The sequence below is a fragment of the Ceratotherium simum genome, chromosome 22, assembly GCF_057802395.1.
Source record: "Ceratotherium simum simum isolate JZ-2026a chromosome 22, ASM5780239v1, whole genome shotgun sequence".
NCBI classification, from domain to species: domain Eukaryota; kingdom Metazoa; phylum Chordata; class Mammalia; order Perissodactyla; family Rhinocerotidae; genus Ceratotherium; species Ceratotherium simum.
In genome coordinates, this window is record NC_141921.1 from 50,818,245 (window position 1) to 50,842,919 (window position 24,675).

Consider the following 24,675-nt stretch of genomic DNA (forward strand, 5'->3'; position numbering starts at 1 on the left):
GGGCACCGCTGAGGAGCAGCTCCAAATGGAGGAGCACAGGATGCAGGAGAGCGGGGCACAGGCACTGGTGGCTACACTCAGGTCAAGCACAGACTAGGCACCTGCTCGCTGGTCACTCATGTCACACACACAGGCTGACACTCAACCTCGTGGCACACACAAGGTCACACGTGGTCACTGGTGGCCTCCCATGCTGAGAGACACCCACAGCCCTGCAGGCCTGCCTCCCCTCCTGCACCCTCACCTGGGAGCCCCAGTAGCGGCAGGGACACCCGGGTCTCCCAGCTGCTGCCCCCGCCATCTCTAGGCGTTCAGGCTTAGCCCGGAGGGTCTGAGCGGCGACTCCGAGACGAGCTCCGGTCAGTACCGTCCTAACACAGTCCTTGCGAGGAACACGAGGGCCGGCCTTGCTGGGCGCCCTCACCGCCCGAGACCGCGCAGGTTCTCGTACACGCCGCCGGAGGGCTCCGTGGTCCTGCGGGAGGACACGGGGTTCGGCGGCGCCCGTGCGCGGTCGTCCCGCCGCGCCCCCAACTCCTGGGCCATGCGCCCCCACCACGGGCTACACCCCACCACGGGCTACACCCCACCCCGGTCCCCACCCCGACGACGCCCCACTCACGCCGCGGGTGCCCGGGACGGCGCGGGTGCAGGGCTGCGACGCGGGTCGGTGGGGGCGGCGCCCACGTTCAGGTAGTCGGGGTCCTCGGGCGTCTCGCGCTGGGGGGAGGGGCCGCCGGTCACCATGGAGACGCCCACGCAGGCCCCGCCCCGGCCCGGCCCCGCCCCCACCTGCTCGCGCAGGCGCAGCTGCTCGCCCTGGATGTACCGCTGCAGCGCCAGGTACACGAACTTGTACTGCGCCTCGGTCTGCACCATCCCCGAGCGCTGCCGCCGCACCAGCTGGATCGTCGTGGGGACGTCGATGTCGCAGTCCAGCCCTGGGGACCAGCGCGCTCAGGGAGGGGCGGGGCCGGCAGGGAGGGAGGGCGGGGCTAGGCAGGAGGGGCGGGGCTGTATGTGAAGGGCAGTGCCAGTGGGCTAGATAGCTCTGGGGCGGACCAGGGGCAGGGGCTAGATAGGAGGGTGGGCAGGGCTAGATGGGAGAGGCGTGGCCGGCAGGGAGGGAGGGCAGGGCCAGGCGGGAGGGGCAGGGCCGGGGCGGCTCACCCTGCCTGCGGATGACGTCCACCAGGATGTCAATCACGATGATGGTCCCGGTGCGTCCGATTCCGGCGCTGTGGGGACGGACCAGGAGGCCTGTGGCGAGTGCACGGGACGCGGCGCGGCCCGCCCAGAGGCCCACCCTCTCACAGCATGGCCTCGCGTGGCCCGCCCTGGCCGCACCTGCAGTGCACCACCATGGGTCCGGCCCCCGGCACGCTGCTCTGGGCGCGGTTCACCTCGTCCAGGAAGCTGAGGACACCGGCGGGCTCGGCCGGGACCCCGTGGTCGGGCCAGCTGAGGTACTGGTAGTGCTTCACCGCCCGCGGCGGCTCCTCCTGGCAGGGCGGGCTGGTGAGTGGGGCAGGGCTCTCTGGGCAGCTCCCAGGTGGGGCCGGCGAGGGGTCAGAGCGGGCACTCCTGTGACCCCGGGGTGGGAGGGGCGCGGGGAATGAGCCGCGGAAGGAGGCAGGCCCTGGCTCAGACCGGTTTGCCAGAAGTGACCAGCAGGGCCAAGGCCGAGCAGGAGGAGGTGGGAGGAAAAGATGGGATTCAGGGCTTGGGGGTCCAGATGGCCCCAGTCAGCTCAGGAGACTTGGGAAGGGAAGGGAGAGCATGGGTGGAAGACACAGCTTTCAGGGACAGTGAGTTCTATGGGGAAGAGCCAAATATGAGGGGCCTGCAGGACCCCCCAGGTGGTTAGACTTAGGGAGCTGGGGGAGGGATCTGTGCTTGGGACAGAAATAGGCACCACTGGCGTACACTGCAGATGGCCCAGGGGGAGACTGCACAGGGAGAGACGATGTGGGCGTGAGGCCACCCCGGAGCTGGGCGCCTGGGGCCTGGGGCCTGGGGCTGAGAATATGGCCCACCTGTGAACACTGCCCAGCAGAGCCCAGGCCAGGACTGTGCCCATGGGGTTGGGGAACATGGAAGCCACCAAGGCCAGTGGGTTTGGGTTGAGCAGAGTAGGGGGGTTCTCCCAGCATGGGGCCTCTCACCCCAGCACGCACTGGGGACTTGCCGACCACGCTGACCCCGGCCCTACATATCCCGTTGCCCTCCAGGCTCACCTGGTCTGGCCGCCACACCTGCAGCTCCCGCACACAGTAGCCCTGGGCCTGGTTCTCAGCCACGTTGCACACGCATACCTGGCCATACTCTTGGCTGCCATGTAGCTCTGGCCAGTATCGGAAACACTTGTTCTGGGGGGTGGGTGCATTGCATCAGCCGTGCTAGGGGACCACCAACACCCTTGCCCCTGTGCCCTGTGGTGACACGGGCATGCACATCCACACACAGGGCTGTCCAGGGCCCTCCCCGCTCCCCCAGGGCCCAAAGACTGAAGAAGCAAGCCTCGGCCAGCCACTAACACAGTCCAGGTGAGCACATGGGGGGACAAGCCCACGTTCCTACCCGCCCTCGCTCCACCTCCCGGGTGGTCATGACGATGACCTGCGTGTTCTCCTGGTGCACCATGGCCCAGAAGGCAGCCACTGTGGTCTGCAGACACCCCTGGGTGGCGATGTACACCTTGCCCGGTCCGTGGCCTGGCTTCTCCTCTGGGTCACTCTGAAAGGGGGTGGGTGTCAGCTGCCTGCTGTTTCCAGGAATTAAAGTGCCAGAGGACAGACACAAGGGGATGCCAATGATATGCAAAGTAGTCCCGGGGTGGGGGGCTCACACACAGTCCCTCCCACCCAGGTTGGGGGGGCTTAGGACCAATATTTAGTCCAGTCCACTCTGAGGACCCCTTGGGGACCGCCACACCCCTCTTCCCTCCATGAGCATCTACTGTTCTGCCAGGGTCCACAGATCGCTGGAGGTCCTGGCTCTTCTTAGGCTGCCAGCAGGAGCTCCAGGCTCATGACAGGGGGATGGGGTGACTGGCGTGTGGCCAGACACGGCTCAAGATGTCCTGTTTGATCCATGCCAGGCCACATGTGCACCTGCCCCGTGCACACGCACCCTGATGTAGTTGGCGTTGATGTAGTCAGCTCCAGGCACGTTGAGGTCCACGTCATGCAGGGTGACACGGGTGGTGTCAACTGGGAAGGGAAAGATGCCACTCAGGTCTCCAGGGGAGAGGGAAGCTCATGGCCCCACCCACCTCCGTGCCCACTGACCCCATGGTGATCCGAGACAAGGGAGGAAGGGGCCCTGCATGTGTAAGAGGGAGCATCATACCAAGGTTGGATATGATCCCTTGCCTCCACCCCCAAGGCCCGCCTTGCAGATGGGCCCCCGCATGGGGGTTGGAGGCCCCACATGCCCTGCCCGGCCCTCACAGGGAAGGATGTTCTTGTAGCGATTCTTGGGCTTGTTCTCCAGCCGCTGCCCCTCCTTCCGGGGAAATAGGAGCCGACATTCTTGCTGCTGCAGCATCTGGGGAAGTGGAGGCTTCAGCCCGTGGCCCCAACCCTCCCCAGAGCTCTCAGCACCCACCCTGCCTTCCCTGCCTTGCACCCCTCTGCTGGCCCCAGCCCCAGAGGACGGGAGTCTGGGGGGTGGGCAGCGGGCAGGCACCTCGAACTCCTCCCAGAAGCCCTGCTTGGCCTTCTCGCTGGCGTCGGTGGCCTTGTTGAGCTCCTGCACGCGGCTGTCGATGCTCGAGGCGCTGATCCTCGTGGCCTTGAGGGGCTGGCAGGGAGAGGCCCAGTCCAAGCTTAGCAGGGACCCACAGACCACACAGCACCTTCCCCTGGGGGCAGTTGCCCTGCCCACACCCTTCCCCTGGGCCACCCTGCCCCAGTGCTGGCCTGGCGCCCTTTCTCCTGGGTGGGGCTGTGCCGGTGTCTCTTGGGCCCCCCAGGGAGAGAAGCCCACTCTGGATCCCAAGGGTCATGTGCCCGAAGCATACCTGCTTGAGGTGCACCACGGCCCCTGACTTCTCCACCATGGGGTTCTTCTTGTAGCGCTCGACCAGGTCTCCAAGGGTGTGGAACTGCTCCCCACCCCCCACGTCGAACTTCCCGCCTGGCTGCGGGGTGGGGGGCGGCAGTGAGGGGCCTGGCCGCCTTGGCCTCCCCTGAGCCACACCCCCACCCCGAGCAGCCTCCCACCTGGAAGCGGATCATGACGTGAGTGACCCGTGGCCGGCGGTCCGCCTTGTCCAGCGGCTGTGTGAGCACCGACAGCACGAAGTCCCCGGGTTTGCTCTGACTCTCCCGCACCAGGAAGCTGCCCGGACGGCCCTTCTCCATCAGCAGCTTCTCGGCCTCCTTGCCAGACAGGTGCCCATGGTACCACCTGGCCCGGGGCAGGGGAGTCAGGGAGCTCAGGTGAGACTGGAGGCCATGGCCTGGCCAGGTGAGGGGGCACAGACCCACACAGAGCGAGAGGCACGGAGACACAGACAAAGAGAGACCGACAGACCCACTCCCACCGCCAGCCTCCGTCTGCCAGCCCACCTCTCTGACCCTCTCCTCCCAGGAGCCTGCAGGAGGCAGGACAGGTGGGCTCTGTGGGGCCTGGGGCGGCCACCAGGTGGCAGCATGGTCCTCAGCAAGGAGGGCAGGGCCGCCTCCCCAGCTCAGCCCCACCTGCCCCCCCAACACCCTGCTGCCGCCACCCATCCCCCCACTTCCTGCAGGTGCCGATCCGGGAACTGGGGAACCGAGGCTGGAGGAGCCTGCTCACCCCAGGTCACCAGCTGAGAGGGCAGCGGTGAGACTGGCTGCAGGCTCCTGTCCCACTCACCCCTGCGGTGTGCTGAGACCTGGAGGAGTGAGGCCCGGAGCCCAGGAGAGGGGTGCAGGGACCCCCTCAGCTCTGCTACAGCTCTGCCCAGGCCTGACCATGAGCGGGGGGCGGAACACCCCATGGAGCCTGCCCCCGCGGACACACACACGTGCGGGGCCAGACACACAGATGCTGGCCGGACATGGATGCCAGCCGCTCACCTCTCGGTCGTGGGGTCCTGGCAGCCCAGTGGGTGCCGCAGCTCGACGGGGGCCCCGCTGCGCTCTCGGAGCAGCCCCCCGCGCTGGTCCGTGTAGTGCTGCACCAGCTCAGCCAGCGTGGCGAACTTCTCTCCTCCATACAGGTCGTAGTAGTCGCCCGTGTTCTGGATCTTGATGTGGGTCACCTCGTCGTGGCGCCTGGAAGGACCAAGCACCAGCCACCATTGGGGGCCCTGCTCCTACCATCCCCCCTCTTCCCATCACCACCCTCAGCTTCCGGAACAGCCCCTGGGCCTTTCTTGCCCTGAGGTCTTGGCCTCTGCAGATTCCCTGCCAGGAACAGCGCCAAGGCCAGGCTGCAGCTCCCAGTCCAGCCAGGGTCTGGGCCCCACCCTGGTGGTGGGCACCCCGCCCACACGGCACCCTGGGCAGCCAGCACTAGGCTTGCAGACCGTGCACCTGATTCTCCCTTGGCCTGGAGGCCGAGGCTGGGGCTGCCCTCCATGACGGGCTCTGCCTCACCCAGACCACCTGCCCAGGGGCTCCAGACGACTGGGACAGGGCCCCCAAGACAGCTTCCCCAGGCCCCACAATGTTGCCTGGGAAGCCCCAGGGTGAGGGAAGTCCATCCTGAGGGCTCACCTCAGTCTCGCCTACTGCCTTGGGTTTAGCAGAGAACCTGAAAGATCTAGAGCCCTTTGGAAGCCCCCTCACCCAGACCACCACTCTTCCTCACAGACTGACTCCTCTCTATCCAGGGCAGACACAGGCCCGGCTGTCCACTCTGCTGGTTGCAGCCCCTCCCCACCCCTCCTCCCCACACAACGGCCCTTTTGTGGGCTCTGGGCAGACCCCCACTGGGCAGCAGTGGGCAGCATCCCCATGAGACAGTAGCACAATCACAGCCATTGAGGCCTCCTGCCCGCCCCACCAGACCCCTCAGAGGGCAAGAGGGAGGTCCTGCCAACGCCCCACCTCACAGACCCCTCCCTGAAGCCCTTCTAAATGGTGCCCTCCTGCCCACAGGCCACCTGGCCTGGAATGCTGGACTCCCACCCACCTTCCCACCCCGCCCCCGAACCCAGACTCTCGGCGTCCAGCCCCAGTGGGGTCCTTGCTGCCCGGGATGCTGCCCATCACCCCTCTGGGAGGACTAGGGAGCCTGATCCCCACCTGTGCCCCCAGCTGAGGGTGCTCAGGCCCTGCAAGGCCTCTGGACCCACAGGCCTGTTCATGCCTGGCCGTGGCACCACCCACCTGACGGACAGCGTGAAGCCTCCCGGGCAGCTCCTGCTGGGTCTGGCCAGGAAGCTCCCGTGCTGGCCCCGGGACAGGAGCAGCTGCTCCGCCTCGACCCCGCCGAGGTTGGGGTGAAACCACCTGGAACAGGGACAGCAGGTCAGTGACCCTAGAGAGCCAGGGACGCTGAGCACTCTGTGCCTGGCCCTGACCCACCCCCAGCCCCCGTCGACGTTTCAGTGGCAAACACCCACGGTGCCTGTCGTGGGCTGCCCCATGCTCGTCACCTTCCACGGGCAGTGACCACAGGGTCTGAGGTTGGGGGGAGGGAGGCAGGGCTGGGGTCTGGGGGACACAGGCAGGGGAGGCGTGGGGGCAGACCCCTCCAGTGTCCTGCAGACACTCCACTCTCTGCCTGGTCCCACCCGACCAGGGGTTCCCAGCTCTGCCAAAGGCCCTAGGGATCCCCCAGAGTCACGCGGGGCTCCCTTCCTCCCCTCCCAGCCCATCAGCAAACCACAGCCTCCCCAATGAGATGTTGGGACAGCCCGCGGCCCCCTCATCAGGGCTGCACAGGGGCCCCTGTCTGAGGTCATAACAGTGCTTTCGAGTCCGTGCCCTTATGGCAGGAGTTTCTGGGCCCAGGAGTAAATTGCATGTGGTCGCCCCAGAGCCTCTCAGGGTGTTGGCAAGAAGGGACGAGGGAGGGGACAAGGGAGGAGCAAGGGAGGAGAGGCTCCCCCACCCTCTGCCCCTTCCCATCCTCGAGCAGTAACACCTTCACTCTGCAACTTGTCCACTGCAGGCACTGGGGTCACCACTGGAGGGGCAGGGGACATCCCCCCGGTCACCACACATGACACATGGTGGGGGTCCGGGGTCCTGCATCCAGTAAGAAACCAGGGCCCCCACTCCACCTCTGCTGCCTGTGGCCCCAGGCCCCGCCCGTTGTCTGCAGTCATAACCTAGGCACAGATGGGGTGGAGTGCTGTGCCCCGGTGGACCTGCCCCTGCCCCCATGCTGACTCGAGTGATGGGAGCAAGGATGATCCTCCCCCATAGAGATCTTTCTAGAATGGGAATCAGATCACATCTCTTCTTGAAAGCTGCCCTGGCCCCTTCTCCCTCCAGGTCTTCCTGCTTCCCCTTCAGGCCTCCCCTTGCCTTCAGCTCCCGTCCTGACCCCTCCAAGGAGCCTTCTGTGCTCAGTCTATATCTGCACTGTCCAGCGCGGCAGCCACAGCATGTGTGGGATCTGAAAGTAAGTGCATTGAAATCCAAAAAATCAGAATTCCAGTTCCTGGACCATGCTGGCCACACTCCACTGTGGGAAGCCGCGTGTCGCTGTCGATGGTGCAGGCAGGAAACGTTCCCATCATCACAGAAGGTTCTCCTGGCCTCTGCTGGTCCACACTGCTTGCCTCGACGGAGTCCGCACAGACCTGATTCCCTCCGCCCTCCAGCCCCCTGAGACCTTGGCTCTGGGTCCTCATCTGCCTCCCAGGGCCCAGGGTCAGGCCTCCGTCCCCAGCAGCACGTGACACAGGCGGTCAAGCCTCTAGAAACGCTCTCCACTCTGCTGTCCTCGGAGGTTCTCCACGCTCCCTGGTTTTCCACCTCACCTGGCAAGGCCTTCCTCCTCCTCTTTCTGACTCCTCAGTGTCACAGCCCCCCACCTGTGCCTACATGTGTACATGTCCACGCACTGTCTACACTTCCAGCCCCACCTGGGCTCTGAGCTTCAGGGTCAGACACGACACTTCTTAGCATCTGTTTGGAAAGGTAACAGCATCTTTATTTTAACATCTGCAAAATTAAAAACTCCTGAAAACGAACCAAATCCCTGTTCTTCTGCATTGTCCTCACTCAGCGAAGGGAGCCACCACTCACCCAGTGCTCAGGTCCCCGCCTTGCAACCCCTCTCCTTCCCGGCACCATGACCCAGTCCATCGGAATCCTCTTGTCCTACCTTCTAAACACGCCCGGAGCTGACCACTTCCCACCACCTGGGGCCCAGCGCCCACTAGCTCTCGCCTGGACTATTAATTCCGGGTCTCTGGGCCTCATCCTTGCCCCTACAGCCAAGCCATGGCAGACAGAGGGAGTCTCAGGAAATCCACATCAGAGCTGCTTAAAACTTGCCAGTGGCCCCCTGCAGCTCTCAGGAGGAGACTCCGAGTCCTGCCAGCACTGGCTTGCCTCGTGGACCCACCACTGGAAATCCTTGTTCTCCATCGCTCTGTTCACTGACCTCGCCCTTGTCTGGCCACCTCTGGCCGCCCACCTGGGGCACAGCTCATGCCTCCCCCCAGCTCACATTTCCTGAGAGACCCTCCTGGCCAACACTGTGGCTCCATCATTGCCCGTACCGTCCACGTGTGGCACTTGCTAACTGCAGACAGACACACCATGCTTCTCTGTTTGTCTGTCACCCTGTGTCTTCACCACTGGATGTAAGTCCCCATGAGGACAGGCTCTGTTCTGATCTCAGTGAGCCCCCAGGGTCCACACATTGGTTCAGAGAGGCCTGGAAACTCAGATGACCTGCCTAGGGCCACCCAGTGTGAGCAGCACCCTGTCCACGCTCTCCCTGGGGGAAGTGGGGATGCTGCCAGCCAGGCACCTCCTGAGCAAGTTCTGGGCCTAGTGTCTCAAGTTCCCTCCCACGCTGGCTCACAGGAGAGCCAGACCTGGGGGCAATTTTGGTTGAGTGGTCCAGCAGGTGAGGCTGCCAGGGAAGGCTTCCTGGAGGAGCTGCCACATGGTGACCTCCATAGCCAGTCATAGGAGAGCAGGCAAGGCCACCAGGAAAAGGGCGATGGCCTCGTACCATCCCTGGACCCATGCTGAGACGGTGCAGGCGGGGTGGGGGTGGGGGGGCTGGAACCCAGAAGAACGTTTCTGACCCCCACCCCCCAGCCGCCCACTCTGCTGAACCACATCCTGTGCCCAGATGCCCCCTCCCCCCAGCCCCAGCAGCCTCAGACTCCAGTCCAAGACGGGCAATGCCCAGAGTGGGGGCAGGGGGAGGGTGGAGGCCCGGCATCAAAGCCACAGAGAGGGGTGAAGAGCACCTTGTTTGTCCTTTCGGGGACTCTCAATCATACTTTCCATCCCCTCTCCTCCCCGAAAGCTGCCACTGGGTCTATCAGGTGGAAATCTCTGGGGGAGGGGCGTCCTGAGAGGCTGCAGCAGCTCGCGCCACCGCCCTCCCACAGTCCCAGGCCAAGGCAGGGCCTGACAGCCCCCTGCCAGGCCTGGAGGTGGAGCCAGGTGCCCAGCAGGCCAGTGTGGCTTGCTGCCTCTGGCTGAGGCCAGGGGAGGAGATAGGGAGGCTACGGGTCGCCATCTCCAATCCCCACACCCTCTCTGTGCCAGGGCCCTGGGTCACCTCTGTGCAGAAGGGCTCCCTGCTCCGTGGCAGGTCAGTGATTCGGCTCTGCCCTGGTGACCTCTGCCCTGGCCTATGGCCAGGAAGGCCCAGAACAGGGGCCAGACTGGGTGGACAGGGCATACTGGGCCCCCAATAGATCTAACAGCCTGGGCCCCTTAAGGCCCACTGAGCCCAGTCAGTGCCCAGGAGCCCAGGGACAGCCCAGGTCACCTATGAGATCAGCCTGAACCCAGACTGGCCACTGGCCAGTCCAGCTTCCTGTGTGGCCTTGGTGTCCCATCTGTACATGGCACATCTCCGACCCTGGGACCCTGAGAGACACATAAGTGGCCTGTCAATATGCCTACACACACATGATACAGGGGCTGGACATGCCTGAGGGCAGACACTTTCTTGATGGTGGGAGCCACACAGGCCAGTGGAGAAGCGTCCCAGGTTGGAATTCCAGGGCTGAGGGCCCCAGAGCATAGGCAGGGTCCTTCCCCACTTCCCTGTCCCCAGACCCCAGGCCCTGGCCCCGCCTGGTCCCGGAGGAACCTCAACCAGGGTCCATCCTGACTGCACGGAACGAAACTAACCAGAGACATGCTTTCTTCTCCAACCCTGGGACGAAGTAGGAGGCTGAGGGGGCTCAGCAGCCCCCCCCATGGGACCCAGCCCCCTCCCAGGCACCAATATCAACGCACCAAACCACAGAGCTAGGCAGGACCTGCGCCCAGCCCTGCCCCACGGCACCAGAGCCCTGGGCTAAGTGGTGCTGACGGAGGAGCCCGTTGACCCACAAACCACAGGGCCACAGGAAGGGGCCACGGGGGGGCGTACAGGGGGGAACGAGCTTTATTTGGTTGGGCCTGCCCAGGCCTGATAGGGGTGTGGACAGGGGCCCAGGGGCCAGAGGATTGACAGTCCAGATGGTCATCCCAGGGTGAGGCGGGGAGGGGTTGGCGAGGGCGGGCAGAGCCCCACCCGGGGCTTTCCCAGGTTGGCCCAGGGTCACATGCACATGATACGGACACGGCCTTCTCTGAGCACCAGAACTTGCCCAGGGGACAAACAAGAGAGAGGCCGAGGGGAGCCTGAGGGGTCATTCCAACCAGACCCTTAAACCCCCTCCTCCCTGAGTTCCGGCTGGATGTTAAACTTTGGACTAACAGGTTCTTAGAGACTCAACTCACCTCCACTATTCCTGAGCCTGAGGGCCCAGGAACCTCCTGAGGCCACTGTGCCTGCTGCCTCTTCACCACACCTCGCAGGACCTAGGACCTCCACTGCTAAAGCGCTTCTGGTGGAGGTGGAGGAGGCAGGGGTCTCTGCCTTGGGCTGAGAACCTGGCTCAGGCAGGGAGAAGCCCTGCGGGCCCCGCAGATCAGCCCTAGTCCAGGCACTCACTGATCTAGGGGGTCACTGGGGGTCATAGGGTGACCCCTCCTGTGACCTCTGGCTCACCAAGCCCCAGCGGGGAGTGTTCTGGATGTGCCAAGTGCCAGGAAACGGTGACATGTGTCTTACATCTGTGTGGCTCCTCACTGACATCCACATGCATGCTGAAGTCTGAGCTCACACGCGTGTGTACACGCCCAGGGAGCCGGGAGCCGGCAGAAAGGGCAGGAAGTGCCCAGTTCCTGTCACACTTCCCACTTCCCTCCCTACGGAGGCAGGAAGCTCTCACACACGTCCCTGCCAGGGAGCCAGCCTCCAAAACCTGGCCCTCAGGAGGGTCTGGAGGGGATATGAGCCTGTCAAGGGCTGGCTGGTCCTTGCAGGCAAGCAGGGTCAAGGGGCCAAGTCTAGAGGGGGCACTAGATCCTCCGGACCCCCTGCTGCTGCCCAGGATTTCAGGCCTAGGGAAGGGAGGAATGCCCCCGCCACGCACAATACATCTCTGGTGGGCAAAAGGGAGCCTGGAGCAGAGCAAGGGGTCCACGGGAGGGAGAGAGGGGGGTCTGCCACTGTTCTGACGCCTGCTGCCCACTCTAGGCTCCAGCCACCACCACCCACCACCTGCAGGGCACGGTCCGTTCCCTAGGTCGGGGTACCTCTGACCACCCAGGCCCGGCCACCCATCCGAAAGAGTCCTTTCCACCCGCCTGAGTGAGGCCGGGCCTCGCGGGCCTGGGACCCAGGGTTCCGGCACCGGTCTGGAGGGGGCCGGTGTCAGGACGCCAGGCATGGGGGGCAACCGGCCGAGGGCGGAGACGTCCCGGGCCGCATCTCGCCCGCGTCCCCCTGCCTGAAGCTCATCTCCCGGGATCGCGGCGTCGGGCTCACCTGCGCGAGGTCATGTCTGCTCCGCACCGCGCTCCGTCCGGTCCAGGCGGCCAAGCCCTCGAGCCGCTCCGAGGAGGCCCCGCCCACTAGGGCCCCGGCGGTCGCGAGCCCCGCCCCCCAGGGCCGCGCCCGCCGCGAGCCCGGCCCCCAGCTTCCTTAAAGGCGCCGCGCCCACGGCTCGCTGCCGCGCTTGCAAGTTGGGATAAAAGCGAAGTTTTCGAGGGCGCCCAGCTGCAGCACGAGGGGATGCACACGGGCGGCCTGGGTGCGAGTGGCCCCCAGCTCGGCCGCCCCCGCGCACAGCAGCGCGTCAACGTGATTAAGCCGGGTTGGTAGTCCCGCTCCGTCGGAGCACCTTCCTTCCAAGAGCCTCCAGGCGCTTCGGGCCCCGCGTCTGTAATAGGGGGGAGGGGGCTGCGCTCCCTGCAGCTGGGGTGGGGAGGGGGTGGAACAGGTCCCACCCCCACTCCCCGCCCCAAGAAACCCCAGAGCGGCGGAGGTGGGAGAGTGGACCCCAAGTCTTCCCTCTGATCCCTCGCACCGTGGGCTGCCTCTCTCCCTCCTCCCCACCTCTGCCACCTTCGCTGGAGTCTCCTCACTTCCTAAGAGACCTGACACCCATTTTGACCTCAGGGCCTTTGCTCCTGCGACAGCTGCTCCCCATCTCCAGCTGCTGGCTGGCTCACCTCCATACCAGTCTCGCTTGTCTCCTGGGCCCACAGTCATGATCACTTCTGCCCTCTTTGCCCTGCTGGCCAAACCACCTTTCATGAGCCTGTGCCTGGGGTTGATCCCCATTAGGAACGTAGGGGCCTCTCCTGCCCAGCCTTCCCCACCACCTTTTCATGATGGTACACCAGGACCTGGAACCTTCTCCTGCTGCTTCCAACCCCTGATCCCCAGCCACCACTGCTGAGAGCAGGTTGTCAGTGATCCCTGCCCACGGCTCTTCCTCTCCCACTCACCCAGGTCACCTCTCCTGGCCACCTGAGGGTCCTGCACCCACAGCAGCAGTTGCCACGAGAGCCCCCTCCTCCCTCTGGAAGCATCAGCTCCCAGAGCACCCTCTCCTGGTCCTCCCGGCCTCACCGTCCCACCTTCTCCTTCCTCCCAGCATAGGGGCCTCTTCTCCCCTCACTCAGCACCCAGTGGAGCCCACCTGCTCCCTTACGTGCAGGTCCTCAGCCCAGCCTCCCCTCCGCCCTCTACCTCAGGGCCTCCTCAACTAGACACAGGTGGCTCTCAGCTCCTAGAGCCCAGTGCTTCCAGAGGCATCACACCCTGGGTGCTCCAGGCAGCACCTCATCTCCGTCAGTGCCTCTCCCACCAGAGTCCAACCCAGCACAGGACCTTCCATTCTACCCAAATCCCTCCCTTCTCTCCATTTGCACCTGGGCCCCAGCACTCTGTCCCACCAACTCCTGCTTGAACTCCTCCGGGAGCTTCCTGCAGCTCTTCTAACAGAGCCCCAAGCCCTCTTCCTGGCCTGCGAGGCCCCAAGGGATCTGCCTTCCCTGTCTCCATCCCACTCCTACCACCCTGACCAACAGCCTCTCAGTCCTGTGCCCTGCCCCCAGCTGCTCTGGCTGGCCCTGCACTTCCTCTTTCTGCCCAGAGCACCCTCCGTCCAGCTCAGGGCCGTTGCACTGATGAACAGCCGCCTCCTGCCCCACCTCAGGCCTTCACATCCTCTGCCCTTCAGGTCTGCGTTTGAGCATGTTTTTCCTGGACCTTTCCTGGAGCCCCAGGCTAGTCCTCTTCCCGTGCCCTGCACTCACTGTCACCTGGTTATCCCCCAAGCACCGGGGGCTAGGGCCTCTCTCCTCCCCATCCCAGCACCTGACAGCTGCCTGGCACACAGCAGCCACTCCACACGCGACCCTGAACAAGCAAGCTATTGAATAAGGCATGAGAAAGCAAATGCCTGGGGGCTAACGGGGCACCTGGGGGCTGAGCTTATGGCTGTTTTTGTTCTCTTATTTTCATTTTCTGAGTTTTTCTATTAACACGAAATCAAAAAAGAACACTTAGTCATCTTTAATAAAAGTCAGGAGTTCCAAAGAGGAGGCCACACAACACTTCCTTCTTTCCCGCTCCTTGTCAGGCTCCCAGCTCCACAGGCCCCGCTTCAGGGCCTCCTGCTTAGGGTCTCCCAGCAGGGCCAGCAGTCACCCTAACATTTGGGCCAGTGAAAAGGGCCACCTGCCACCCCCACACTCACCCTGGCTCCCCCCCAGGCCCTCCCACCCCCAGTCCACCCATGTCCCCCCCAGGCCCTCCCTGCCCTTAGTGCAGCCAGCCTTCTCTCCACACAGCCCCCCTCCCACCCTGTGCTCACAGACACACAGACACAGGCTGATACATGTGCAAACAGGCACGCATGCACGCACATACATGTGCAGGCACACGCACACACGTGCAAACAGGCATGCACGCACATACACACATGGGGGGGTTGCCCCCTGTAAAGTCTGCCACACCCAAGGAGACCACCTGGACTGCATTCACTCTTGGGGGGGGTCTCCTCGCCAAATGCAGTCTCTGCTCTGGTGCAGGCCCCCTCCTCCATCCAGAGCAGCCTAAAGGAGCTCGAAGCCAGTGCCGCACGCACAACATAGCTGAGCACGCAGCCACAAGAGAGAGGAGCCAGCCAGGTGGGCAAGACCAGGCTGGTGGGAATGGTGTTGGCTGTGGACAGACGAAATCACCTCTTTTAAAGTGTTCAGACTTTATTTCATGGTATTGACACAGACAGAGACTGGAGTTAGTAATGGACGTATGGGGCTGCCTCCAGCCTCTGGGCTCGTGGCCCAGCCCCAGCTGTGGGAGGGGTCTGTGGGAGGGTCGGGCTGCCCCCCTACCCGGATGAGGGTGGGTGGAGGACAGGATGCCATGAGAAGCCTGGTTGCAGTTTAAGGCATTTCTGGCTTTGCAGCCACCTCTGCCGCCCCTGCACCCCACCCTCGGCCTTAGACAGACACCCGGCCGGCTCCTGGTCACTCGTGGACAAGGACGAGCACCCCTCACACCAGAACGGGAGAAAGGGTTTGCTGTGTGGTGTCCTCAGCTGCTCTCCGGCCAGGATAGGGAAGACAAAGCCCCGCCACCCAGGTGTCAAATGAAATCAATGCGTAAAGAACTCTGGTTGGTGGTCAGGCCCGAGGTCCGTCCTGGGGAGGGGGATGCCAGCTGCCCAGCCAGGCAAGCAGTGGATGTCACCCACATCATACAGTGGCCCCACTCCCTCTCGGGGCTCTTCACCAGGTCTGGGGTGTCAGGAGGGGACACAGCCATGTCCAGGGTGGCTGGGTGGATGGGCAGGGCCAGCTGAGGGTCAGGGTGCCCCAATCAGGCCTGGGCCTGGCCTCTGCTTTCCAGCACCCTGGGATATGTGGACACAGCTAGAGGGAGGGGCGCAATGCGGCCCCAACAGTAACATTGTTTCTAAGTCACAGTACTGGCACAGGAGGCCTGGGAGGGGCTGGCCCGGGCTCGAGGCCTGGTGAGGGTAGCCTGCCCACAGAACACGCAGTGGGGAGGAGCAGCTCCAGTGGGAACCTAGAAACACCCCCTCAAACCCCAGCAATGCCTCCTGCTCTGGGGACACAGGCCTCGCCAGATGGAAAGTGGGCTGTGTGCATGCAGGATCTGCTGACAGGTTGGACAACACGAGCGCCCAGCACAGTGGACACATGGCGGGGCACAGCACGAGGGGCCGGGCCATGGCGGCATGAGGCCGAGGGGCGGGTCCTGGGGCTGCCATCCCAGCAAAGCCCTACACGCTGCTGCTTTCCCCTTGAATCCCTCAGCACAGAGTCTGTCTCTGCAGCTCCCCTGCTTGGACAGGACAGACGCCAGGCCAGCAGTCCCTCTGGCCAACACACAGGCAAGAAAATCATATCAAAAAAGCAATGAGTTTACAAAAATAAAAAATAATTAGAGCTGGGGGGTGGGTGGGGAGCTGCGGCGTGGTTCACAGGGCGGGACAGGGCCGGAGCTCTGGCTTGGAGACAGCGTCTTCCACCAGGTGCAGCGGGCGCCGACCCACCACCACGTCCCGCAGGCAGCCCACGAAGCCTGTGCCGTAGGCCTTGGGCAGGGCCTGGCCCACGGGCAGCTTCTCCAGGCCACCTGAAGGAAGACAGAGGAAGGATCACCCGGCTGTGACTCAGTGATGGGCAGGCCCAGACTCTGGCACCGGAATGACCAGGTGAGTTACCTGGGGTCTGTCAGTGCCCAGGAGGACCCAGGTGACCAGCAGATGTGCTCCAGCCTCCTGGCCCCACCCGCCCTGGGAACTGCAGGGGCTGAGACAGGGCCCTACCCCGGCCGGCCCATCTGCTGTCCTGGGTGGGGCCGACTCAGGTGCCACTCTCGGTTGCTGGCCCCAGGGAATGGAGTCTGTCTGAGACCCTTGGCGGCCCCTCCCGTGGCCTCCTCCCAAAACACTCACCCAGCCACAGGGCTCCGTCTGTGTCCAGCTGTGTGGCGCCCAGCGGGGAGGAGCCAGTCACGGGGGCCTCATTGCCCACCTGAAGGGAACCTTCTCTCTGTTCCCTGGGGGTGTGGGTGAGGTGAGGCCATCAGGTGGCTCTAGAGGGCCCCCCGCTACCTCTAGATCCTGAGCCCACATCCCTTTTACTGGACTCCTGGCAGGTGCCACGCCCTGCAGACCACCACCAAGTGTCACCCCTGGGGGCCAGGACGGGGTGGCACTGACCCCCAGGAGAGTACCTGGTGGCCATGGCAGGGGAGCCTCATGTGGGTCAAGCTTTGCTGGAGGGGACAGCCAGGCTTAGACCAAAGGGACACCTCCCCACCCAGCGTCTGAGCAGAGCAGGGACTCCCTTTTCAGATCTGGAGTTCCCTGGTCATAACTGCTTGTCCTGCATCCTCTTGTCCCTCCCCCCTCGCTGGCAGTGACCTCCAGTCAGGCAGCCAGCCCTGCTCCCCCCCCCCCCCGAGACCCCCGCCCTAGCCACAAGTGACCGGGCATGCCCTGGCCGGGCAAGTCCAGGCACCGCCCGCCGCTATTCTCGGTGCGCCCTGGGCTCCCCGCTGACCTGTGCGCCCTGACCCTCAACCAGCGGTTGGTGTTGACTGGCACGGTGGAGCGCAGCACTACGGGCTGGGAGCCCAGGTCGTAGGCCAGCTGCAGGCGCCCATCCACAATGGCCAGGGCGACATAGTCGGCCCGTTCTGTGGCCTTGCCGCTCCACAGCACCAGCCCCTGCGTGGCCTCGGTGCGCAGACTCAGCTCAAAGTGGTTGCTCTGCAGCGCCTTCTCGCTGGTGGGCAGAGGGCTGGTCAGGGCCTCCCGGAGGGCGGCAAGGCATGGGTGGGGGAGGTGGGAGGGCAAGGGCTACGACTGCAGAGCCTGGAAAGGCTGGTGATGTGACCCGGGGTGGCTGGGGGGCAGACACACGAGTGGAGGAGTGAGGGGGACACGCAGAGGGGCAGCTTGGCAGAGAGACGGGAAGACGACGGGCAGACAGCGGGGCCAAGGTGCCACTGCTCACCTGTGAAGGGCCCCAGAATCCGGAGCTTCGGGGCTTAGAAGCAGGAAGAGAGGGAGGCAGGTGAGCAGGGGACAGACGTGCTGTAGTGCAGGGTGGGGACGGACCCAGCAGCAGCCCTCCCCACGTCTCCTTTCAACAGTGGAAGGTGGGAGGAGCAAGCAACCACACAAGACACACAGGACCCAGGGCATCGGCTCCCCCCACCACAGAGCCCCAGCAATGACACACAGGCAACATGCCTGTGCAGACAGAGCTGCTGGGCATGGCCCTGGCCAGGTGCAAAGCTCAAGAGGTGAAGCGTGAGGGAGCATGGAATGGAGACCAAGGGCTCAGCTGCCTGGAGAGGCCCCTGGGTGTCCCAGCACACGTGGGCATGTGCACACGCACACAGATGCATATGCGCACACTGGGACACGTGTACATGTATCCACAGACACACGCAAGTGCACGCGTACACGCACACACACGTGTGCACTGTGCTAGTGCCTTGTGGCGAGGCGAGTGGCTGTGGGGGGTGGAGGGGGTGACTGGCCTTCAGCACACATCCTGGGAAGAGGTGACTCCCCATTTCCAAGCTAGGAAACTGAGCCTCCTGCAGCACAAAGAACCCCCAACCCCTGTCCTCCTCCATCGGGGATGGAAAGTTCCACCCTTGCCCTCAGTAGGGCTTGGGATGTGCTACCAGGTGGGTGAGGAGCAGAGAAGAGATGAGATGAGTGTGAAGGTGGAGATCGGGCCATGGTGCTACTTACGCTGGGATCTCATTGGTCAGTTTGCTTGGAAACAAAGAGACAAAGACTGTGAGAAGGAAGGAGGGCACAGGAGGGTGGAGGAGAGCCTGCTCTTCCTGGCCACAGAGCCAAGGGTGGTTGCCTGAGGCACACAGACAGGACCAGACAAAGAGAGAGGGCAGAGGGGGCGCTGGCTCCCCGGGGCGCGTTACCTCTCAGTCACGGCATTGAGGTACTCGATATAGGTCCATCCATCAAAGGCCAGTGCGTCCAGGTCCCCTGCCGACTTCTCAATCAGCCCTGAGAGACAGTCGGGGTGAGGGCTGGCCTCGGCGAGGTGGGGGGCCTCCGCCCGTCCAGGCTCAGGCCCGTGCCGGGCAGCGCTCACCCTTCTCGCAGTGCAGCCCCGAGAAGCCCCCAGGACACAGGCACACGTAGGAGGCCTCCCGGGGGAGACAGGAGGCCCCGTTGAGGCAGGGGTGGCCTGAGGCCTGCGTACAAGGGTGGTCTGCAAAAGAGGAGACGTCCACCGCCCGCACCACATGCTCCTGGCTCAGCAGCTGGTGGCCTTTCAAGGAGACCTGGGGGCGGGGAGTGAGAGTCTCTGTCCCGTGTGCCATCCTCCCTACCGCGGCAACCCCACCCCGGGGCCCTGCTCAGGCAGCCCCGCCCCAGGAGGATGGAGGCCCCCTGGAATGAGCCCATCCTTGCAACTCTACCTCCAACTGCAGAGAGCCCCACCCCTGCCCCATGTACCAGCTGGATGGCGCCATCAAAGCCGGAGGACACCGCGGCTGCCCGGGCCAGCTTGCTGAAGTCAGGGGCCCCCCCGACGTAGAGCGGCTCCTTCAGGTTGAGGACGGTGTGTGGCACCTGGGGGAAGATGCTGCGTGAGGGGGCTGTGGAGCCCACCCCTGAGGCCCAAACCAGGGGCCCCCGCCCCGGAAGGCCCATCCCACACCCCCAGCCATCTAGGAGGCAGTTAATCACAGGACGGCCCACGGGCTTAGTTGGGAGGAGCTACTCTAGGTGGAGGCGGAAAAGATGGACGAGCAGGATGAGAGGAAGGCCATACCTTGCGGGATTTCTGACATCCGAAGAGCAGGGTGGGGGTTGCCGAGCAAGGGCCAGAGAGCAGTGGGAGCAGAGAGGAGACAGACAGACAGAGGCCCAGGACAGACGGAGAGAAAACAGTTCAGTGAGAGCTGGTGGGGGTGGGGCTGCCACGCCTCGGGAGCAGGAGGAGGGGAGGCCCACAGCCGGACGCTCACCGGGGACTCCCCCAGCACACGGGGCCCGTCGCCGACTCGCATGGCGCCCTTGCGGCCGCTTCGCTCTAGTGAGACCCTGGTCCAGGTGCCCAGGGCCACGGGCTCCTTGCTCCTGGCAAGGAGGGGGCACAGTGAGCAGGCTCGCGCTCTGCCAGCCTGCCCACCAGGGGACCAAATGACCCTGCCGCCTGCCTTGTCCCCACCCCAGGGCCAGGCCGGCCCCCATGCCCACCCACGTGGGCACACCTGATGACCGCTGCCCCTTTGCCCAGGTCATAGCGGAACTCCAGACGGTGGTCATGCAGCGCCAGTGACACGAAGTCCCCCTTGCCGTCCGTCTTCTGCCCATTGTACAGGAGCAAGCCGCTGGGTCCGCGGGCCAGGAACACCACCTCCAGCGCCATCTTCTCCCTGGGGTCACACAGGGTCAGGTGGGGGCGCCTCGATGGCCCCTCGCCCCACAGGCTGGGTGGGGGTTGGGGGGATGCTTCCCACATCTGCCCCTTCTGTCCCACTGACCCCAGGTCCCGATCGAAAGTGTGAAGGCCTTTCAGCTCCAAGTAGGAGAAGCCGTGAAAGTCGGCCAGGAAGGGCCGGGGATCGTCCCGCTCTGAGACTGTGGAAGACAAAACAGGGGTCACACAGGGTGCCGGGCTCTGACCCCTGGGGTCCCCTACACCCCCACTGCTCTATGAGCCCCGGGCCTAACTCACTCCCTAATACTAGCCTGAATCCCAACCAGAACCCAAACCCGAATACTTGACCCTAACCTCCCATCCCCGCCCTCCTCCCTGCCCCACAAGCCCGGTGCCCCCACCTGTCTGGCAGAGGGTGCCCCCTCGTCCCAGGGGGCACTCGCACTTGGCCTTGCCCTCGGGCAGCACACGGCAGGGGGCTGCCCCATGGCAGGGATTCGGCTGACAAGGGCTCTTCTTGTCGGCACAGGTGGGGCCTGGAGGGAGACAGGATGGGGTCGCAGGAAGCTTGAGCCCCCACCCACAGACACACGGCGTCCCCAGCACCGGGCCCAGGCCCCACTCTCACCGAAGCGGCCGGGTGGGCACTGACAGTGGAACATGCCGGCCTCCAGGGCCTGGCATGGGGCCCCGCCAAGGCAGGGGCTGGGCAGGCAGGGGTGGTCCCCGCACTCGCCCAGGCCGGAGCTTCGAGTCACAGCCCCCTCCCAGTCGTTGAGCTCCAGCCGGTGGTTGTTGATGTCCAGCAGGCGAATGCAGCCCCGGAGGCCAACTCCGACAGAGGTCCGCTCGAGCACCCTGCACCAAGATGAGGGTCAGGGGTCAGAGGCCAGAGGCATCATCTCTCACAGCCAACTGTAACGCTGGCAGGCCCCCGTCAGCCAAGGTCAGGGGTCAGGGCTGCTGCTCCTCATCCCCACCCCTCTTTTGGGTGCTCACAAGATGGCCAGTCCCACAACGGGACAGAATCAGGAGGGGAGTGGAGGATCAGGGTCGGGACTGAGGGTCGGAACCAGCCCAGGCCCTCCTCCTTGGTGGTCACATGGCAGCCTGGTCCTCAGGGATGCCCCCCTCAGGTACGACAGAAGCAGGAGCAGGGTCGAGGGCTGGGGTTGAGGTCAGGGTCCCTGCCATGCCCACACCCATCCTTCTACCCCTTTGCTGTGCGCAGGGAGCCTGGGCCCCCTGGATGCTCCCCACAGGAGTCAGGGATCAGGGCCAAGGTCAGGGGTCTGGGGTCAGGGTCACCCCACCCTTCTCGATGCTCACACGGAAGCCTGGTCCTCTGGGACACCACCCACAAAGAGGTCCGTGTCCAGGTTGAGGCCATCGGTACCACTGGGGCTCTGGCCCAAGATGGGGGTCTCACCGTCCACTGAGAGTGCTCCCTGGCGCCAGTGCCGGGACAGCTCCAGGCGGTGCCACCGGCCTGGCTCCACGGGCACCGAGCTAGTCAGCACCGCGGGCCCCGAACCTGTGTCGAACCTGGGGGGTGGGAGCAGGTGGTTGGGACGGCCAAGGGAGCCAAGACCGCGCCTGAGCTGGTGCCTCCCCCAGCCCTGACCTGCCCCCCCGGCCCAACCTGAGCTACACGCGCCACACACCTGAGCTGCACACTCCCTGCACCTGAGCTGCATTCGCCCCCTTCCTGAGCCACATGCACTCCCCACCTGAGCTGCACACCCCCCTGCACCTCAGCTGCATGCGCCCCCTTCCTGAGCTGCATGCACCCCCCCACCTGAGCTGCACACATCCCCTGCACATGAGCTGGTACCTCCCCCAGCCCTGACCTGCCCCCCGGGCCCAACCTGAGCTGCACGCGGCCCCCCACCTGAGCTGCACGCGGCCCCCCAGGAGCGCCAGCGCCAGGAAATCCTTGCCCTGGGCATTGCCGTTGTAGAGCAGCAGCCCCTGGGGCTCCAGTGCCCGGAACTCCAGCGCCAGGCGCAGCGTGTGGTAGGCACGCAGGGTGGGCAAGGCCAGGAAGGAGTGGCCCCCGAAGGCCAGCGCAGAGCGGGAGGGGCCCAGCGCTGTGGAGACAGGGAGGGACTGCTGGGGGTGGGGGACCGGGCCATCCCCCAGCTGAACCCAGCCCTGGCTCCCACGCCTCAGCACGCCCCCCGCCCCCAAAGTGGCCCGGCCCCACCTCCAGCCCTGGCCCCCATCTGCCTGCCCGTGCACCTCCAGGACTGATGGCCATACCTTTTTCGCAGACAGTGCCCACCCTGCCCGCTGGGCAGCTGCAGGTGAAGCCTCCACCTGAGCCCTGGTCCTGGCAGGTCCCCCCGTGGAGGCAGGGGTGGGAGTCACAGGGTCTTGGGGGCTGCTGGGAGCCTGGGGGCAGGGGCAGGCGTCCAGGCACACGACTGGGGGCAGTGGTGGGGGGCCGGCGTGTGGTGGGGGGCGCTGTGGTCTTGCCAACGGGCCGGCTAGTGGGACTGGGGTAGAGGGCCCGAAGGGTCACAGCAGCAGAAGGCAGGCGGGCCACAGTGGTGGCTCTGGCTGTGGCCACGGCAGGGGTGGCTCCCGTGGTGGCTCCGGTGAAGAATGCGGGAAACCAGTCTGAAGCAGGAGAATTGTCAGAACACGGGGCAAGGCACAGCGAGGGCTGTAGGCAAGGGGCAGCCCTGGCGCTCACCAAAGTCCATGAAGCGCACGTGCTCCTGCAGCGGCCGCCTCACCCCCAGGGACCGGCGTCTGGACACCTGGATCTGCCGCAGCAGGGCCCGGCCCACGTCCAATGCCTTGAAGGCTGTGGCTGGGGAGGAGGGGACACTGAGCATGGTGGAGACCGGTGCAGCCCCCTACCGTCTCCTAGGAGGGACCGGGCGGGGTGGGGCTTACTGGGGTCAAAGTGCACGTCCACAATGGCTCGGACCGAGTTGCCGGGCCCCAAGTCCCGCAGACGGACGCTCCAGAAGTCCTTCTTAACTTCCGAGTTTCGGAAGAGGTCATCCAGCTGTGGGTGGGAGTGGGTGAGGGATCTGGGCAGCCGCCCAGGTCAAGCCGTCAGGCCCTCTCGCCTTGGCACTTGTTGGGGTCTGTCCTGGGAGGAAGGCCAGTGGCTGGGCAGGGGCTGCCCCCCGACCCCGTGGGCCCTGCACCTACCACACTCTCGATGCTCCTCGCCGTCTCCCCAAACAGCTCTGACTTGGGGTCGGCCATCTCCGGCGTGTAGAACAGCTCCTGCCCCTCAACGGACTCGAGCTCTAGCACACCCTGGAACACCTTGGTGGCTGCAGGAGAGGTAGCAGTGAGGCCCTGCCTGGCACGTGCCCGGCCTCTGGGCCGGCCACGGGCACAGGCCCCAGCAGCAAGCCACGCGGGGTGCAGGACAGGTGGCGGTTAGTCAGATGGCCATGAGGTTAGTGGTGAGTCGGGGCAGGGCTGGCACCAGTTACCAAGCAGACTCCTCGGAGTGATGACCCAGGCCAGCTTGCGACAGGAGAGACAGGTTAGCCACAGGGTCCTGGGCACCCGCATGTGTGCAGGAGCCGAGACCACACGTGTGCGTGTGCATATGCTGAGTCCCCAAAACCATGCACACGCCTGTGCTCAGATTAGAAGACCATAGACCCCGGTGCCCACCTGCTGGGCAGGCCTGCTGCCTGGAAGGAGAAACAGCATCCCTGGCCGAGTCCAGGCTGCTCCTCACACTACACCCCAGACCCGGCCCCACTCACCGGGACAGCTGGAGCCCTCTGCATCCAGCGAGGGTGTCTTGCCATCAGAGCAGCAGCCCAAAGGCGAGTTGTAGCAGGAAGCCCTCTCGATGGGCGGCCCGGGGCTCACAGCACTGCCACCCTCAGGGGGCTCAAGTCCTGGGAAGGCATGGTCTGAGCCCAGCCCCTGTGCAGCCCTCCTGGGCCCTGCCCCCCATCCCTGAGCCTGGCTCACCCCCCGAGCTGGCCCCGCTGGCCTCCAGGTCCCCACTCAGCTCCTCATCGCCGCTCCCATCAGCGCTGCCAGATTCACCAAAGGCAGACGAGGTGAGGCTGGCTGTCGCAGGGGAAGCCGTGGGAGGCATGGTCAGCAAAGGCCTCTCGGTGGTCCTGGGGATGCTGGCAGTGGTCCAGGATCGTGATGAAGGTCGAGGGGTGGGCCGGCTGTGGGGGGTGCTGCTGGGAGCCAGGGGGAGGGCGCTGGGGGGGCGTGGCAGTGCCCTGCTCGGGTCAAGCCCCGCAATGGCCACAGACACGGATGTGGGGTGCGCACCGGGTGCAATGGCCTCTGTAGGGAGAGAAGAGTCCAGGCAGGGGGCCAGGGTCAGGCAGCAAGGGCAGGGCCAGGGCTCCCGGGTCAGTTTTGGGGCAGTGGGTGGGGCCTCACCCTGGCAAGAGCCGAGGCTCTGGATAGAGATGTCCAGGCCCTGGCGGCAGGCGATGGTCCTCAGCTGGCACTCGTTGCCATAGGTGACTCCATCTGACCCACAAACCTGGGGCACAGGGCAAGGATGCTGGGGGAGGCCCCACCCCACCCCTGCCACCCTGCGCACTCCCCACCCCCACCTCCCCATGCACTGCCCAGCCCCGCCGCCCTGCACACTGCACTCCCCACCCCTCACCTTGGTCTCGTTGGCCCCCGGACAGGTGGGTGTTGGGCACACGCAGTGGGCGGAGCCAGCCTCCTCCACACAGGACGCCCCAAACTCACAGTGCATCCCAGCACAGGTCTTGGGTGCAGGGGAGACTGGGGCACAGACGCGGGGGAC

General features: G+C 65.0%; 2 protein-coding genes and 1 long non-coding RNA gene across 8 annotated transcripts in view; 1 reads left to right on the forward strand and 2 right to left on the reverse strand.

Annotated features, from left to right (window-relative positions):
* Positions 1–315: 315 nt before the first annotated feature.
* On the reverse strand, positions 316–12,035 carry LOC101392784 (tyrosine-protein phosphatase non-receptor type 11-like). The gene is made up of 15 exons (XM_014783770.2): positions 11,968–12,035; positions 6,324–6,446; positions 5,067–5,264; positions 4,227–4,413; positions 4,025–4,144; positions 3,691–3,804; positions 3,453–3,549; positions 3,133–3,212; positions 2,581–2,736; positions 2,238–2,369; positions 1,348–1,502; positions 1,171–1,238; positions 793–941; positions 623–720; positions 316–475 (listed from the first exon to the last, which is right to left on the reverse strand). Exons 1-15 carry the CDS (start codon positions 11,979–11,981, stop codon positions 421–423), a joined length of 1,746 nt encoding a protein of 581 aa, XP_014639256.1. The 5' UTR covers positions 11,982–12,035; the 3' UTR covers positions 316–420.
* Positions 1,398–9,146, forward strand: LOC147914166 (uncharacterized). Its single transcript, XR_015555887.1, has 3 exons — positions 1,398–1,518; positions 2,467–6,464; positions 7,437–9,146. It is a non-coding gene; the product is annotated as an uncharacterized LOC147914166 (long non-coding RNA).
* Positions 12,036–14,678: 2,643 nt separating the features above from the next.
* The window catches only part of AGRN (agrin), a 34,969-nt gene continuing 24,972 nt past the window's right edge, over positions 14,679–24,675 (reverse strand). For 2 of the 6 annotated variants that reach the window (XM_087447059.1, XM_087447061.1), the window contains 22 exons: positions 24,529–24,653; positions 24,294–24,399; positions 23,862–24,194; positions 23,648–23,785; positions 23,073–23,200; positions 22,809–22,923; positions 22,603–22,722; positions 22,167–22,526; positions 21,796–21,994; positions 21,234–21,449; positions 20,533–20,762; positions 20,306–20,440; positions 20,008–20,104; positions 19,735–19,899; positions 19,489–19,600; positions 18,974–19,090; positions 18,606–18,798; positions 18,430–18,517; positions 17,487–17,519; positions 17,031–17,255; positions 16,421–16,524; positions 14,679–16,098 (listed from right to left, as the gene is read on the reverse strand). In XM_087447059.1, the coding sequence (XP_087303185.1) occupies positions 15,941–16,098; positions 16,421–16,524; positions 17,031–17,255; positions 17,487–17,519; positions 18,430–18,517; positions 18,606–18,798; positions 18,974–19,090; positions 19,489–19,600; positions 19,735–19,899; positions 20,008–20,104; positions 20,306–20,440; positions 20,533–20,762; positions 21,234–21,449; positions 21,796–21,994; positions 22,167–22,526; positions 22,603–22,722; positions 22,809–22,923; positions 23,073–23,200; positions 23,648–23,785; positions 23,862–24,194; positions 24,294–24,399; positions 24,529–24,653 (3,497 nt within the window). In that variant the 3' untranslated portion in view covers positions 14,679–15,940. The other 4 variants (XM_014783773.2, XM_087447063.1, XM_087447060.1 and 1 more) reach the window with 3 other exon arrangements.